At 41.0% G+C, this 18,396-nt stretch overlaps 1 protein-coding gene and 1 pseudogene across 6 annotated transcripts in view; one reads left to right on the forward strand and one right to left on the reverse strand.

Annotated features, from left to right (window-relative positions):
- Positions 1 to 18,396, forward strand: part of KALRN (kalirin RhoGEF kinase) — a 766,757-nt gene that overhangs the window by 600,486 nt on the left and 147,875 nt on the right. For all 6 annotated transcript variants that reach the window (XM_074967163.1, XM_074967166.1, XM_074967164.1 and 3 more), the window contains exon 34: positions 12,714 to 12,960. In XM_074967163.1, coding sequence (XP_074823264.1) covers positions 12,714 to 12,960 — 247 coding nt within the window. The remainder of the gene's footprint in view (positions 1 to 12,713; positions 12,961 to 18,396) is intronic.
- On the reverse strand, positions 11,751 to 12,002 carry LOC141995777 (small nuclear ribonucleoprotein F pseudogene; annotated as a pseudogene).

Raw genomic sequence — 18,396 nt, forward strand, 5'->3', positions numbered from 1 at the left:
GGACTGCCATTGTTTAACCAGAAGAACTCAAAAGATGTGCGGAGTATGGGCAAACTTTTAAAAGAGCGTCCTCTACAGCGATTAGTTTTCATTATGAAATTTCCTTATGAAAAGTTATTGTGCCATACATGGAGACTGAATTCAATCGTTAAATTATAAAACACAAAGATTTTAGTTTTGTAAAAATCTCTGTCCAGCCTTACCTATGGAATCTCTAGCAATGCCGCCATCATTTCAGAAAGGCTTAGTTTAGTTAGTAGTTAACATGCACTGGTGAAGCAACAGAAGTTCCACTATACAGGTACATTGTACAGCGTATTCAGTTTATTCTAACAGTGAAGTACAACTGAAACAGACCGGTTTAGGACATGATTTTCAAAGAAACCCTGGGCAAATGAATGCTTAGCTAGGATGAACTTCAGTGGGCTTTAGCTGCAACTCCCCTAAGTGCCTCTGAAAATTCCAGCCTTCTCTCTGAAATGGAACTTCCCTATAAAGAGGACGGATGGTCTAGTGGATAGGGCACTACCCTAGCATTTGGGAGATCTGACTTCAGTCTTTTGTTCTGCCACAGACTTCCTTGGTGAATTTGGGCAAGTTGCCTGGGGCCAGATATATAGGCACCTAAATACCTTTAAAAATCTGGCCTGTAGCCTCTCTGTGCCTCAGTTCCCCATCTGTAAAATGGGGATAGCGGCATGTCCCTACCTCACAAGGGTGTTGTGAGAATAAATACGTTAAAGATTGTGAGGTGCTCATATACTACATTGATGGGCCCAGGTAAGTAAGTACCTTTGACAGATTCATATACATGTTAAAGGCATGTTGAATATATTAATGTGAAACATTAAATTTACTTGGCTGTCACACTGCAAACCTTACACTTAGATATGAGAACCTTATGGTTATGCAGTGCATTTAATGTTTCCAGAAAGCCTAAGGAGTATTTTAAGTTTAGGGTATATCTCCCATGCCACAGTGTATTGCACAAAAAGTAAAAATATAGAATTTGTGAGCAAAGCAAGTGTGAGCACAAATTTAGTGGGGGTAACTTAGTCAAACTTTGAAAATGAGGCTTTCTGTATTGATTAAGTCAAAATGAAGAACGAAGGGAACAGATTTATTTGAATATGACACCGACTGCATAGGGCATGGTATTTGATTTGAAATGTCTTCAGTGGAAGAACTGAAGCAGAGGCATTGGATTTGCTTATCAATAGATATTATTTTTCAAATCACCCTCTGATCAAAGGAGCATAGCTAGTTCTTTTAGGACAATTCTGTTCTTTCCTTTTTTGCGCTAGACTTCACTGATCCATTTTTAGCTCTTTTATAATGTAACTGGCAACGTTAATGAGCATTTCTTTTCAGCTAAAACAGTTTCATAAAGCAAGTCAGAGCTACAGTCAAACCCTGGATTTGTATTCTTATTTGCAATAGAATTTAGTGCCCACGGAGGAACAAAAAAAAATGCAATAATTTTTCTGAGATTGTAATAAGAGAAGAACAGATTTTATAGCAGCAGTGTCCTCTGGGCATGCTCAGCTCAATTCTGTCTGAAGGACAGACCAAGAATTATAAAATTCAAAAACTGAAGCGGTTGGTTAATTTGAGACCCACAGTACAGTAGCATAGGCAACATTTTAAAAAGGGAGACATGTTAACGCAGCCAGAGACTTTTTATCGCTATTTTTAATAAGCTGATCTGTATAAAGACCATTGTAATCTCTCATGCTGTTGTGGCTTAAGCAGTATCCTTATTTTAATAATGCTTTATGTGCAACGAGACCTTTGCTGTAGACACACCAGGCCTAACTGTCCACTCTGTTACAATAGTTGGTACGTGGAGTCACACCAGTGAAATACTGGTGTAATGCAGTGGAAAATCAGACACCAAGGGATCAGCTGGTGGAACCCAAGCTGCAGCCCCTTGTGGTGGAAAGTGCATCCAGTGCAGGAGTGGAAACTGCTGGAAGGATTTGATGTGGCCAACATCCCTTGCCAAGTGAGAGGGGCAACCAGGGGATCTGTCAAGCCACTGTCAGAGCATATGTCTAAAATCCTCTACCAGCTATAGATGCAGAGCCAAATGCAGACGGTTGATTGTTTAGTTGTTGTTTGTTTGTGGACACGGGCATACAGTAATCTTGCAAAAGCCTGGGCATATTTTATGGCTTGCTTGGGAATGGCCACACTACTCCTACACAGCCATCCACAAAGATTACTCATGCCAGGAGCATTATTAATCTCAATGGAGGAAAGTGCACAGGAAATGTGGGCGGGGGAGAGTTGTGCACTAAATTCATGGACTACGCACAGTCCAGCTGCAGCCCAAAATGCCCCCCTCTGCAGCTCCAACTGTGGAGGATCTATGAAAGCATTAATTCTACAGGTACCTGGGGAGGACTCCACGATGTGTCCTTTCATTTCCCCTCCCATGCACATATGTATGTGCAGCCCAAGGCCTGAATCTGGCACCCAATATTTTCTAAACAATCACTGTCAATGAAATGTTTTTAATGTTCAACTATATAATATCCTTTTGAAAATTTCCATTCTGTAGTGCAACACCTGTGAGGGAAATGGGGACTGGTGCCAGTCCCCAATAACACTTTGTTAAATACAAAGCATTGCAGCTTTCCTAGCTATGAGGAGAATGCTAGTTACTTTGCTAATTCCTTGAGATACATTCTTCCATAATCTCAAGTATGAATCTGACTTTGTGTTCTATTAGACAACCTACTAAATATCATTAAGGACAATTTATCTAAATCTGCCCTTGAGTTAATGCTAGGCCTTAGGCCCTGATTTATAGTAACTGAGCCTAGGGACCCTCTATAAAAATGAAAAATAGAAGCTATTAAATTTATAAAAGGGAAACAACTTGGAAAAGGAGAAAGTATGCCAAGCTAGCCTCTCCAGAAATGGCAAAAGGGAGTCTGATTTACAGGACCATATGGTTTAGACATAGTTTGCATAATGTCCTCCAATTAAAAATAAAACCCATTGTATAAAAAACATCTGTTCTCAGATTTCAACATTTGGGGCAAAAAAAAAACCAAAACAACCCATCAGGGAATAATTTAAATCCTTCATTGTGTTTTTGTTTTCTGAATTCAGCTTTTACCTGTTTTGAGAAGTTAGCATGCCCCACGTCAAACTACACTACACTCTCATGGAGTATTCTTTGACCCATTGTGAGATGCTAGCATTCCTGCAGAGGGATTATTTGGTTGCTTGATGTGATGCTACTGTAACCCACACACCTCCTGGGTGTGGTGTTCTGTCCCCTCTAGTGGCCCCAAGACCACTTAGAGATTAATGAGTCTGCTACAGCCTTAGCTAAGAGAAATGCGGCTTTTAGCTCATGCAGAGGAGGCTCATGCATTGAGATCCCAGGTTTGATCCCGCCTGACAACGACCGGGGTCTGTCGGCATTACAAGTGGGGACTCATCTGGGATTTCAATTGGGAAGTCCTGAAACGCAGGATGTGCTTCCTCAGGTAGGGGAAGTATGTAACCCACACACCTCCTGGGTGTGGTGCTCTGTCCTCTCTCCGAGACCACTTAGAGATTAATGAGTCTGCTACAGCCCTAGCGAAGAGCCACATGGCTTTTAGCTCATGCATTTAGCTCCAGAGATCCCAGGTATGATCCCATCCATTGACGACGGTGGTCTGTAGGTGTTACACTACCGGTATGATTGCAGGCTGTTATGTTTACATTTACAAGATGTTATCATTTTTTTGCATTAAACAGGTCAGGTATCCAGCCTTTGTTTCAACCGGATCAATTCATTTTATGAGTTCTCTGGAAGTTGGAATATCTGACCCTATTCAGGCGAACATGGGCAGAGATTTTTGCAATGAAGCAACAATGTAGAGATAGCAACATAATTATCTAGACAAACTACGAGATTGTATTAAAGTAAACGTAATCCTGGTGATATTAATCTCTTCTGGCTTCATCTCTGTTTGAGGTAAAACCATATTTAATGTGTATACCACCAAATTTCAACTCCATAAATTGAGATTACCTCAGCTCTAACAAAATATTCCTTGGCCCACCAAATCTTGTTTACCCCTTGAGCATCACTTGCCACCTCCTATGGAGAAACTTAATCTGAGATCTGACCTGTGCTATAGACATCAGGAAACAACTTCCAGTTCAATATCATTTAAAAGCAGAGGTGGTTAGTGTACTATAGGTGAATCTCTAACATTTTGCTGAATGTCAAACACCTTGCACCCGGTATTGCTATGGCCAGTGCTTTCTGAAAGGAGCAGGGCACTGGAAGATGGTTCCCCTCTTCTCCAAATAGCCTGACAAGGGCAGGATTCCATGGTCAGGGGAAGGAAGAGGTGCATTATGCTGCTCCTTTGAAAAGGAATTCATGCTGCACATTTCATTATACACATAAGTGTATAAGCAGACACCGTACCCAGCAGACCACAGGCCTCCATTATGGTCTGAGTTGTCTGGGATAGGAGCCAGTGTTGATCCTAGCACTATCTTGCAAGCTGTGGAGGATCCTGCCCTGCTGCATGCTTCAGGGAAGAAGCTGCCCGCACAGCGCAGCAGAATGCAGGGCTCTCCTGTGTCTGTTTAACAATGAAGAAGTAGGTTATAAGAAAGGGAACGTGTCTGTTAGTTGTGTAGGAGACTAGCAGGCAGGGCCTTGGGCATTACATAACTTTGCCTCTGTCTTATTGGTTGACATTAGAGAACATCTCTTAACCTCTGTGTACCTCGATAAAATGGAACTCATAATCTCACTGATCTCACAGAAGTGTTGTGAAGCTTGGTGTATTAAAATTCAGAAAGTGCTTTAAGAGCTGAGAGCCTCAGATAACAGCCACTTATATAAGCACAAAGTATTATGTCTAGGGAGAGCCTTGTCAACCAATGAGCGTGACATTCATTAATGTTTGTCTAAATAAAGACAGTTTCTTACCAAAACTTCTGAGAGAGTAGAACTCTCTCCAGCATATTATTGTATCGCTGATATCAGGTGGACATCTTTATGTTCTCCATCCAAGGCCCATTTGAGACTCACCTTTTCAGAGTTCCCTGGTTAGTTAACACTTACCACATTGTTGACCTTTGCCTGTGCTGTTTGTACAGTGCCTTGAGCTGTTTACCAGTAAGCTTTTGGTCATAGTATACAATTAGATTTCACAGAGTTGCTGAACAATTTGTTGGGAGATGACATATGATGTATAATACTTCTGCTGAGGGAATTCTTGGCCATTTAGGTCCAGATACTCTGTTTTTCCCAATCTCTGGGGGAATTTAGAACAAACTGGGGGCTACCGGCTGTAACAGCTGAGTAGCTAAATGTGCTCTTTCCTAACCTCCTACACGCAGGCTGCTATGTTGGCTCTGTGCCCACTAAGGAGGTATAACTGGTTTCTGCTCCTTTTGTACTATTTCAGGGAGCCAAGTGTGAGCTTTGGAGCCATTGAGCACCCTCTGAGAGGTTCTGAGTGCCATAAAGGGTACTCACAATTTTCCAGGATCAAGCCCATACTGACGTTCTGACTGGATTCTAAAGCAAGTTGTTGAACAAACCTAATAAACTTGACATCTGGTCACCCTTGACCTTGAAAACATTCCAGACAACATTGAATGTGCTCTTTTGGGTAGAGTGAAGCCGTATTTTCCTGAAAAATGCCTCTGAAATTCTTCAGAGAGTGCCATTCAAGCTGTACTGCAGATGTGTGAGCATGTGCATCAATCCAAAACTCAGCACAGCCAGGATGTGGTTGTGCAGTCTGGCAATGAGATGTTTAACATGAAAGGTATATGTTATTTGAGCTCATAAAAACAGATTTCCTTTCTATTAATATATTTATACATTTCCACTTGCTATCACTGCCTTTTTCTCTTGCCATAGAATCACATGATATGTCTTGATTCCATAGGTTGCTGCATCTCGTAATGTCACTTGGCATTATCGCCTTACTCACAGCAGCATAAGCTGTGAATTTGGGCTGCAGAGCCATCACAGTGATCTCAACCAGATGTGCAACTAATAGGTTACATAGAAAGAGATCGTCCCAGGGAACTGGGGTCCACTGACTGATTGTGTTAATTTTATCAAAGAGAAGAGAAAAGTCAGAGGAAAATGTCATGTCCATCTTAATGAAAATTAAAGTTGAATGTAACAGGTCCAAATCCTGAAGCCAATGAAATTTTGCCTGAAAAAGGACTTCAGCAATGAGCTAAAGACTCCCCAGATAAAGAGTCTAATTCTGATCTAAATCTGGAGTAAATCCATTCACCTCATGACTCCCGATTTAGCCCCTCTGTGCCTGAAATCACAGTCTGGCCCACACTAAAACCTATTCACAGAGATGCAGCAAAATGTTAACCAGCATCTCCAGTGCTCTCAGCCAGGCATTTCAAAGCTGCACAGGCTTTAGATGGAGGAAACTGGGAACCTCAATGCCTGTAGTCTTTGGCAGAGCCAGTCACACCGGGATAAACCTCAAATACCTTCTCTGATGCCTGATCACCATCTAAGATTTATGCTGTTTGATCATTTTTAACCTCGCTTTTTCCAAATCTCCTATGGAAATTACACATATTTATACAGAGAACATTTCTTACCTCCTTTCCCTTCCCCCAGGCTGCACATTGAAAATTGTCAGGTGAAATCCAGCAGTGGAAAGCCTAATTTTGTAGTCCCCTTCTGGGCTGTGGTGACAGCTCTGAGATTTTTCAGTACAGACCAAATCAACCTTTAAGAATCTAATCCATTTTTCTATTTATCTCCTGATATAAATGCAAACCCCATTCTTTTTCTCTCTGCCTCTTTCACCCTCTTAGAATAGTCTGTTTAGGGTAACTAAATGGTTCTATCCAAAACTGGCTGTCATCCAAAACCAGATGGGCAGAAATCGTAATAGCAACAGAAAACTAGCAATTTATATGAGTGCACAATACAGAAATACTTTGTTTAAACCAGCACAGGGCTGTATCTTATTGAATATATGTAAACGGCAAGCTACTGTGGGTTTTTGTAATGTTTACATATTTTAGAACAGTTAAATAGCCTGAGCTGTTCTCAGTGACTCTAACAAATTCATCTTCCACCACTTGCTGTTTGTGTGAAAATCAGATATGTTTATTTAAGATTTGTACTGAAGGGGTAGATAGTTCTTCATTCAATTGAAATGTAGTCTGCATGCTACCTCGATTCTGAGGTGCTATGTATTGTTTTTTACTTCTGGACATCTCTGTTTTTGCAATATTAAAACTGAAATCCAAACAGATATGGAGAAAGAGAAATAAGTTAAGTGTGAAAAAGATGTAATACAAGCACAGGAGTTCTGTTAACAATGAAGTCCATGCAAATATACATAGAGCATTAATTAGAGATGGGCCAGAAGTAGAACCTTTTATCCAGACCCACCCCCAAACAGATTAATATTGCAAAAGAAAATGCCTTGTGCGTTGCCTGCCAATGAACCTTCTAATATTGGCTAGCTATATGCAGGGCAATAGCCTAAATGGACAACAGCTTAAATGGACAATTGGCATCGCAGTTCAGTTTTAGACCTTGGCAAAAGCATGTCAGCAAGCAACCTCAGTTGACAGTGTTTGGAGTCCAGTGTGAAATTCACAAGGAATTATTTGAAAAATAGTGAGTGTTAGGCACAGTGCATAGAATCTCCTCCCAGCTCCCTACCTTCCATCCACTATTCAGTTTAGAGATGGACCTCCGTTGCAAAACTTGGATGAAGATTTGAACATTCCCAAAACACAGGGAATTCAGACATAGGTCTTGGAATCAGTCCCACCTGTAATTTGGTTATTTACCTCTCTTCACACTGGCAGTGAGATTGTCTGACCTGTAATTAACCCCATAACCCTCAGATACAGGAAGTGCTCTGGGCTTTGTTTAGTCCATGTCCTCTGTTCAACTACCTGTGTACATTGTTCTTCAGAGTGTTACAGGTTTGTCAGGATAGTATTTATTCGTTTACCTAGCAACCACCGACAGATTATTATAAGCGACTTCCCAGTTCTCAAACCGAGCTTGGTTTGATCTTTCAGAAGCAGGGTGTGTAAGACCCACTGCAACATGTGGGATGAACAATTGAGGCTTTGGAGGATTTCCCCTAAACTTGTAAAAAGGTGGCATTCCTGCCCTGTGATAAACAAAACTACACTCTCATAGAGTATTGTTAGTCACCCCTGGTGAGGTTTGGTATATTAATAAAAGATAATACAAATCCCAGGTAAACCTTCACTTAGTGCTTAGCTCCCCACAGTTTATTTTACCTGAGACTAACTTGTCCCCATTTTAGAAGTACTTAGGGTTCCTTCCCTGGGGACACATCTGGCCCAAACCCCAGCTCTCTCTGCCAGAGGACTATTCCCATCTCTCTTTAATATTTGAGTGATAAAGTCATAAGGCACTAGCAAATGTACTGTAGTGAATCGTTCTGCACTGGCAGGGGGATGGACTGGATGTGACCTGGGCAGTCTTTACAATATTAATATTTATGATAAGTAGACTTTGGGGCTCAGTCTGTGATCCCCTTCACTTTCTCTCATGGCCACTCTGCTGCTTGAGCCCAAACAGATGTGCTGATGCCCATGTGCATATATCAGACTATGATTCAGAAAAGACCATAATACATTAATTCCACATTAAACATTAGCATACGGCTCACAAAGTTTTTCTGGCTCCTGTGCTTGGAGCAGCTTGAATTGCCTGATGGCAGGATGTCTTCATGACTGGGATCATTTTTAAGGCTTGTTTCATCATCCCAAGGCTGGTGGGCAATTGGCAGGGTCCTTCCACATGAAAGCTCCAGTGGGAGCCTGAAGTTGTTGTGTAGTTGGGTCAGCAGAGTCAACATGAAGTAAACTGCTCACATCAGTGCTCATAATTTTGTGAGCTTTTCCCCCATGTGTGCATCCTATAGTAGCGATGAATGACTCAGTCACTACAGATTGTGCTGGCATAGGATGGGGTTCTCTTCTAGCTCCAGCATTCCTCTGAAATTTATTTCCATTGCATAACTGGGATGTGTGGAAGGTCTAGATAGGTGTTCTGTCTGATGCACCTGGTATACTACGCATAGGGAAAGTGTGTAAAATAACTATAACAGGGATAATCCTGAACTGGCTTGGATAGTTAGTAGAAGGCAGAATAGAGATGACCATGCATCCAAACTGATAGTTCAGACCAGGACCTGAACCCTGCAGTTGTGCCCATCTCTAATTAGTTGCCATGTGTAGCTAGCAACCTGTTCAGTGTCTATGGGTCATATTGTGGCTTTTAAGCTGTAGCCTAGGCTTCATGGGATGTGGAGGGACTCAGCCAGAAGTTCTGCAGTGGCTGCTCTGTCAGCTTTTCACACAGGTGTGGTGGATACATTTCTCTGTGCTTGCTCAGCTCTGCCATCTCTCTGCCACTTCCCTTTGGATGGCTAGCTCCACTGGGGCACTAACAGGGAGCAGTGGCTGACCTACGGAATGTGCCTGGATCTCTGCAGCCCACATAGCAAATGGCATATATTCTTTCTATGTTTCTGCTCACTGCCTCATTGAATGGAGTTGCTCACTCCAAGGGACTATTTCTGAGAGCTAATCAGATGGAACTATGTGACTCCTTACAGACACATCTCAGCCTGTAACAGTGTACTGAACTCATCAGTTATATTCCGTGGCTCAGGCACAAAAGAACACAAAGCACAGAAGATGTCTTCATGGCCACTGGCTATTGCTACACAGGAGACCAAGGCACAACTAGTCCAGGGTAGGGGTTTTTGAGTCCAGAATTCCTGGTTGTGCAGGTTTCACCTGGGTCAGAATTGCCAGAGTCCCACACTAGCTGCTTTCAGGTCATGATGGCTGAACTGTTTTTGGGCCCCTTTGTTAAGTGCTAATAGTTTATTATCTGTATTTGCTATTCTCTTTTCTTCCTGATTCTAATATTAATTGGGTATGCCTATGCCTGGGGGTTTCTCTGTGCCCGGGGAGTACTGGGTTTGTCTTTGTGTCTGATCTTATTGTTCTGCTTTATTGTCTATTCAAGGTTGGATCTTTATTTTTATATTCATGTTTTGTACTGTTCCTACTGCACAGTGTTTAGATGCTAACTAACACTCGCCTATCAATTTATTAAATGAATAAAGTGTAACGGGGGTTATTTCTAAAATAATGAGGGAACACATCATGGAGAGCCGTATTAAACTATTTTCATATGAAATACAGGCTCTGAAGCATTATGTATTTTCTTTTTCTCTCTTTCATATCAAATGTAATTGTGGTATGCGTGTATTTTATTTTGCATAACTGATTGTAGATACGATAACATCATTTTATGGCTGAAATAATTATTCTCTTTTTTAAAAAATGTATTAAACAAGTAATAGATTAAGGGAGCACTTCATAGGTGAAAGGATGTCTACCATCACCAGGTTGATCCATCTGCATTTCACTTATATGCTTTACAGATATTTTTCCAAAGCTTGCCATTACTGCCAGGTAGTCAAAGCTCAGATACATACCAGGTGAAACTACTTGCTAACTCCTTTTGTGGATGTAACTGAGAGGATCCTGAAATGATCTGCTGTCACAACTAGAGTAAGATAACCAGAGATCATTTTCCCTCTCCACAACTCTAGCTGAACCTCAGACGTTCGTTCTCAGGCCTTGTCATCCCTCAGACACATAGCAACACCTGAAGCGGATGTGAGGGAAGCTCCATCCTCTCACTGGAACAGTCTGGATAAGTTAGATGTGCCCCATCCCTTTGATGAAACTGAACTCTCCTATTACTTCTCTGCGGGTACAGTTTCAGACCCTTTCTGCCCTTAGTTATACCAGAATAAATCCAGCTTTATTAGCTTTATTAACTACAGTGGAATTGTTCCAAATCCCAGTGTAACTGGGCAGAATTTGGCCCATTGCCTTGAGTGACTATTTTTAACAAGTGAGAGGAAAACAATAAGGCTGTAGAAGTCACTAGTTAATGACAATATCTGAGGTTCACCAAGTGAAGGTACTTCCTATGTGGAGGTGTTTAAAAGTGCTGTCCTGATTGAAGGACCCTTTATCACAGACCACTAGGAATTTAACAAGATATTGACAAAGCCACATCATAATTTCATTTTTAGGGTAGCCATTCCTGTGTCTTTTGCACGAGGTGCAGTGTCACAAATAATTGATATGGACATGTCAGATATTCAGTGCAGGGCTTCATAGATTGATGTTCACTGTAACATGCTTTACTGTGTTCTGACTTTCTGAAGCAGTGGCTTCTCAAGGCGACTCACTCTTTTCCTAGGCGATATTAGGGCTATTTCTCCTCTTCGGTTTAAACAGTGAAAATGAACATACTTTCCAAAAATGAAATCAGCCACCTGAAGAAAGCCTTTGCCTAGTTTGTAACACCTGCCACCCTCATTACTGGAAATGATCAGTCTCTGGCTGTCATTTAAGGAGTATCCAGGGGAACATGCAGCCATTTATTTTCTTGGCTTTAAGCCCAGCTCATTTGAGACAGTGGTTTGCTAATATGCTGTTCAGTACATCCCACCCAGCCTCCCCCATATTTAGATAAAACAGCCATTCAGTCCCTTATTATTAGCTTGGTGTATGATGGCAAACATAGACATCTAGTGGCACTTTAGTGCGACGCACATAGCTTTTAAAACTGGTTTGTGTGTGTGTGTGTGTTTATGTGTGAGAGAGAAAAACTGATCTTTATTTTCCAGAAATATACAAACTTATTCTCTCAGTTCTCCATCTTCTTCTACTCCTCTGATGTACAGGACATTGTTACATCTTATCAAAACTTCACCAAGGCGTCCTGACAATGCACCATCTATGTATTTTTCTGTATTTTCAAGCTGCATGTTCATGTAGCCGTCGACAGACACCAGGTAGCCCTTGTACTCCATCCCCCGCTTCAGCTTCACCATTACCGGCTTCCCCATCAGCCCATTCAGGAAGGGCCTGGAGTTCAGGGGCAAGCTCATGGTAACGTGACCTGGCACAAGGCAGCAGTAAAAACAAAAATTACTCGCAGGGCCACACGTGCGCCTGTGGAAGGCAAATAGAAATGCCCCAGGCTGCTCCTTCGGGTGTTTATTTTTCCCTTAAAAAGGAGGAGGGGTCTGATTTTCTTCCAAGAGAAGCAGTGGAGGCCTCATAACTTCAAAATAGAGAACATACTGTATGGAACAACCCTCTTTTGGTGAAATGAGGGCAAGTTTCTTTTCTTGTATATTCTGTATTCATTCCCTCATTGAAACCGCTGCTGATGTCATGTGGAGAGGGTGCAGAACATGAATGTAACCCAGTCTGTGGACAGGAAAGTTGGAGCTTACTCTGAGATTGATCAGAATGCTGGGGAATCCTGAACCCCAATCATTACTCTCCTACAAAAAGACGCAAGAAAAACAAGTGTTCGAAAGAAAATCTCCCAAAAGTGGAAAACGTCAGCAAATGTAGGGGTTAACAGATGGGTGGTTTTGAATTTATTACCTAAGGTTGGCAATAGAAATAAAGGAAATCAGAGGCACGGCTAGTTGAACTTTGACAAAGGAAATGACTAACACAGCTGCTAAGAAATTGCAACAGAAATCCTATCAGCCAAAGATCTAGGATTGCCAAAACAAATACAGTATACCAGCCAATTGAATTCAGTGCACTTTAACCTGTTGATATTTTTCTTTCTACCTGGGCAGTTGTCTGGAGGGTGTGAACTAACCGTGGTGCTACAAGACTTCACAGCTGGCCACAGCAGTGAGCTGAGCATCCAGGTGGGACAGACAGTGGAGTTACTGGAGAGGCCCAGCGAAAGGCCTGGCTGGTGTTTGGTACGGACAACTGAGCGGAGCCCCCCTCAGGAAGGCCTAGTCCCCAGCAGCACGCTCTGCATCTCCCATTCTCGGAGCAGTGTGGAGATGGACTGCTTCTTCCCTTCAGGAAAAGGTAGGCAGAAATCTATTAGAGTTCCCTCAGCAAAGACTATCTCAAGTTTCCCCTTTCGAAATACACAACTGTGTGATTTCTAGCACCGCCCACCTCCCAAGGAACAGATGTAAATAAGTTACATTTTAGTCATTAATATGTTCTGCTAATACCTTCTTGTAAATCAATACAGTTCTAGGAAATCTCCATAAGAGTGTCTCTCTATTACCAGCATGGAGATTGTTATTATCCTGAGACATTAGAGTCACAGATCATAGTATAATCATAGACTTTAATATACATGTAGGAGAAAATGTCTTTTGAATGTCTTATGGGACCACCTGCAACTCCTAATGGTCTAGGAGAAGTGAAAGTTAAACTGTGTGTATTTTCAGCATCCCCATATTATATATCTGATGCTTTATGGATGCTGCAGTGTACGTTAATGCCAGTTCTTTTGGTTATCTTCCTACACGCTTGTCCCTTTGTTGATTCCTGCACACAAACTTTCTTTTCACTGGTACAAGAGTCCATAATTGCAGGTGAGCCCTGGTGATGCCAAGTTTTCCTCTAGGAATATCTGATTGTCTCCATTTTAACTTATTCATCAGCTGAGTAGATTGTCAACTAACAGTGACAAAGGCATAATGTTGAGTAAAATACAGTTTCTTGAGTAGAGATACAGGAATTGCCATGTTAGACTAGACTTTTGAAGATCAGCTAGTCTTGCTTCTGGAAGTGACATGTACTTGTATCTTAAGAGGAAGGTGAAATGACCTGTGTACTGTGGTACATCATGGTGAGAAAGATTCCTCCACAACTACTTATGCACGGAAACAAGAGGACTGATGCTCTCCTTCCAAATTTTACACTTAGCTGATGTTACTACAAAATGAAAATCCTTTTCATATAAATGCCTATAGTTAAAAAGTGAAATAATATTATTAATGTAGTCAAAAGTATGATTAATTTAGCAAGCATGATTGAAAAAAAATTCTAACCTAGACAAAGGATATATACTGTTCTAAAAAAAATTCATTGGGGGATAGATGGAGCAGTGCTTTCAATATACTGCTTACTAAAGCCATCCTTCAGTCACCTGGTAGGATAGCTCCAACCTGTCAATGGTCAATACATGAAGTGCCTAAAAGTTGCAATTCTTCAACTAAAAAACTCTCCGAGAGACTGCTGAATTGGAATTAATTTGCAAACTGGACACCATTAAATTAGGCTTGAATAAAGACTGGGAGTGGATGTGTCATTACACAAAGTAAAACTATTTCCCCCACACCCCACTGTTCGTCGCATGTTCTTGTCAACTCCTGAAATGGCCCACCTTGATTATCACTACAAAAGGTATTTTTTCTCTCCTGCTGGTAATAGCTCACCTTACCTGATCACTCTTGTTACAGTGTGTATGGTAACACCCATTGTTTCATGTTCTCTGTGTATATAAAATCTCCCCACTGTATTTTCCACTGCATGCATCCGATGAAGTGAGCTGTAGCTTATGAAAGCTTATGCTCAAATATATTGGTTAGTCTCTAAGGTGCCACAGGTACTCTTTTTCTTTTTGCGGACACAGACTAACACGGCTGCTACTCTGAAACCTTCAAAAGAACTAGTATGCTACTCTGACTAGCTGCACAACAACACACATGCTGGAAGCTTGATCACACCCGCAAACTAGCAGAGCACAACCTATTGGGTCCATAGTGCATGGCATCCTCATTGTTCAGGTCCCCTTTCAGTGTACTATTGAGCGCTAGGTGAGAATTCTGCCAAGCAAGTGCTCTAAAGAGTGTAGGGAGAAGAGGCTCCTTATATAGTATTCCTGACCCCCAAGATACCAACCTGGCCTCGTCTTTCTGTTTGTGAATTTTCCCATTACAGCATAGGAAGCAGAATTAAATTCTTTCTCATGAAACAAAATAAGCTTGGAAGTTTTTATAAAAAGCTTGCATTAAAATGAGCTATAGTCTGTCCTTGTTCCTTTCAAGAAACCTCCATCACCACAGACGGGGGCTTGGCACAAAGATGAAAGAAAATAGAAAAATGAGTAGGGCAAACTCCTGTGTATGTATAGTACTAAAGATTTTTGAGCATGGTTTTAATTAGAGATGGGCCTGAACTAAAACACCAGATCAGATAACCACAGAACTAAGGGACAAGGTAATTCACACTCAGATTTGATATTCCCCAGTGGCCTCTCTGTTATGGTCCTTTCCCATGCCCTATATTGCATCAGGAGAGGAGAAAAACATCCTGCTGCCACTGCTGCTGGTTGTAGGTGAGCCTAGAGCCCAAGAATCCTCAAACCTGATCTGAGTTTCACCTGTTTTTTGCTCAGTTCTACTGCTGCTTTTCCTGTCTATCACATCACTGGAGTCATGATGCACTGTGACAACTTCTGTTTATGCTGCAGCAGGTGCTTGTCCTCCGTTCATTCACTAGAGGGTGCTGCTGAATTGTATTGTTACAAATGTGGTTAATCTAGTGTGCATTTGGGAACTTTAATAATGGTAAAGTGTGGGAGGAGAAACGTGTAATTAAATATCACTCAAGCCTCTGTACTAATAGCTGCACCCTGAAGTGATTACATGATGCAAGAGTATTGTGTTGGGTAGGAATATTGTGACAAGGTACTCATGCTCTGGTATTTCACAGAGGTGAGCTGAAACTGGAAACTCCAGTCATAACCCATTCAGATTCCTGGCACACTAGGCTTTAAAATCCTAGATCAGAACCTGCCCCTATAGTTTTTGTTCTAAGTTATATCTGAGACCAGAAAAACCACCGTTTTCCATTACTGGTAGAGATACCACCAAAATTGCATGAAATATGTTGCTCTCATGAGATTTCTGCAATTTTGGGTCAAAATCTCAAGAGACAACTTTGCAGGATTTCAGTGCTGTTGAATCTGAATTCAACAGTAGCTGTAGTTTTCTCTCTGAGTGGGTCAAAGAAGGGTATCAATTTTTCATAAAAAAAAAAAAATCTGTCCCCTTTTTCATTAAAAATGTCTAAACTTGAATTTTTTGAGCAGCTTAGGTTTTTGTATAGTGCCTGTCCTGCAGCAGCTGTTTTCAGACCAAAACCCAATCCCTTGCTTAAACTTAAAAATAAACCAAGAGCAACTTATTAGCCTCGCTCTAATTTCTCAGTATTGCTTCATCAGCTCAGTGGTTCTCCAGCATTTTTATTCCATGGGCCAATTCACTATTTTATATGGAAAAATATAGCAAGCAGACTTCACCCATCTGTTTCAAATATGAAATTCTGCACAACTATACAAAAGCAGCAGTGGGTTAAGCAGCCTTGGAGATAACATTATTTATAATTGTCTTTATAAGCAATATAATTTCAAGGATGGAAAGTCTCTTCACTTAAAACCTAGTGTCTCTATCAGTAAATTGAGACATAATTTAGCAGTTTTCTGTCAAAATATTAAAAAATAACTGCATCTGCTTAGTGAGAAACGGCAAATAATTGTATAATGATCTTTATATCTTATACTGTTTATATAAATCACCTTACACTGTTTATATAAATATGTGGGGTCTTAAAATGTAGTTTATATTGGCCATAAACCCTAAAAACTTGTATGATTTATGGGTTTGCTCCAACATTTTATCTAGCATCAGTGCAAGCTGTCACCTAAAAAATATCAATCAATGTTTGTAATAACTCTCCTGTTTAACAGCCAGTGAAGACGTAAAGGCAGAACTGACAAGTGCAGATGCATTCAGACACTTTCTGCTGCTGTAGATTGACTGACTGATTCCGAATGTGTTATGAAGGTTCTTTACTGTTTCTTTTAAAATAATAATAAAAGTAACATAAAAAGATTCGAAAAATTATGAAGAGCCCCAAATAGAATAGAATAAAAACCTGTAAGAATCCCCACTGGTTTTGCCTGATTTCTACTGTTGATGGACAATAGAACTAGAACTTTAAAATGCTTGTCTCGCAGCCTTCCCTTGCCTTTGCTGCTGTTCATTCCTGTGAGAATACACGGTGGTTTTCTCTGTGACTAGATTACAGCTCAGAGTAACAGTGCAGGCCTGAATGTTCTTTATTTCTAACAGTCCAGCAGCATTTGAAATTACACGTTTGTAAACAGGCACATGGTTTTCTAAACTTTCCCATCCCCAAGTAATTTATGGCTGGTTGAGTAAAAGAAACTGTCCTGCAGTTCTGGTGCTGTACTTAGGAATTCATGATTTTTTTTCCCAACTAGCGTTCCAAGGGAGAGACAAAGAAGAGTTATGATCTACTAAGACTGAAATACTGTCTGAACTGTCCCACATGGCACATCACAGAAAACGGTGACTTTTGTTCCTGTCTGTTTTGCTGTACAATTGTGCTCTAAGAGACAGTAAATCTCAATTTAGGGGAGTGAAATCTATATGAATGGAAAGAAACCTAATAACCTAGCAAATGTACATTAAATAAATTGAGGCAAGTTTACCCTTGGTGTCACTCAGTTAATCTCATCTAAGGCTGTGAACGGACTAGCCTGCTCAAGCTAGCTTGAATCCAGCTAGTACAAATAATAATAGCAGTAAAGACAGCACAGTGTGGGCTTCAGCACAAGTAGTACACGCCCAATGGTACGGACCCTAGGTGTGTACTCTGCTCGCTAGTCTGTGCTGAAGCCTGGACTACTGTTACCTGTGCTAGCTGGATTCCTGCTAGCTCAGGTAAGATAATCCATGCACAGCTTTTGCTGTGTGGTGATTCTGAGGATGGATTTGGCCCACGTGGCCCTTAGAAGAAATACAATTACAAGTTATCTTGAATTTAGAATTTATCATATTGCCCTATCATTTCAATGTAACATCAAAATGATAGTTTACCTTAAAATTCTAGAGTAACAAATTAAGGTTCTCACAGTACATGTTGAACACCCACACTGAACAGAAAGGAACTTATTAAAAACAACTCTAAAGTATTCTGCAGCAGTTGTTTTGTACCAATAATGGAAACTGGAGCAGTTGTTTATGAGGGCATATTATATATATATCCATAAAACTTCAATAACAGGTAATGGGACTTGTACTTGCATATCCACATGGTGCAATTGGGCCAATTGGGTATTCAAGTTATATTTAGCAGCATAGCTACTAACAAAAAACATTCCATGTATCTAACATGGGTAAATTCATCTGACTGTGAGATTCTTTTCCCTTTCCTGACTCTGGGCCTGATTCTCATTTTAAAAGGTAACAGGGCAAGGTGCCACCAGCCTGTCTGTTATGGGTCTTGGCCTCTTTAAGGTCATGGACTCTGGGAGTTATAGTCCCTCGTGGAGTATGTGACCTGAACGAGCACATGACTGATAGAGGAGTCAGATGACTGCCTGCTGGGCTATAAAAGGAGGCTGCCTTCTCTTAGTACAAAGAGGTGAGGCAGGAGGAAGGAAACAGATAAGGGTTTTGGGTATGGGGGTCGAGA

The sequence above is a fragment of the Natator depressus genome, chromosome 11 (genome assembly GCF_965152275.1).
Source record: "Natator depressus isolate rNatDep1 chromosome 11, rNatDep2.hap1, whole genome shotgun sequence".
NCBI lineage: Eukaryota > Metazoa > Chordata > Testudines > Cheloniidae > Natator > Natator depressus.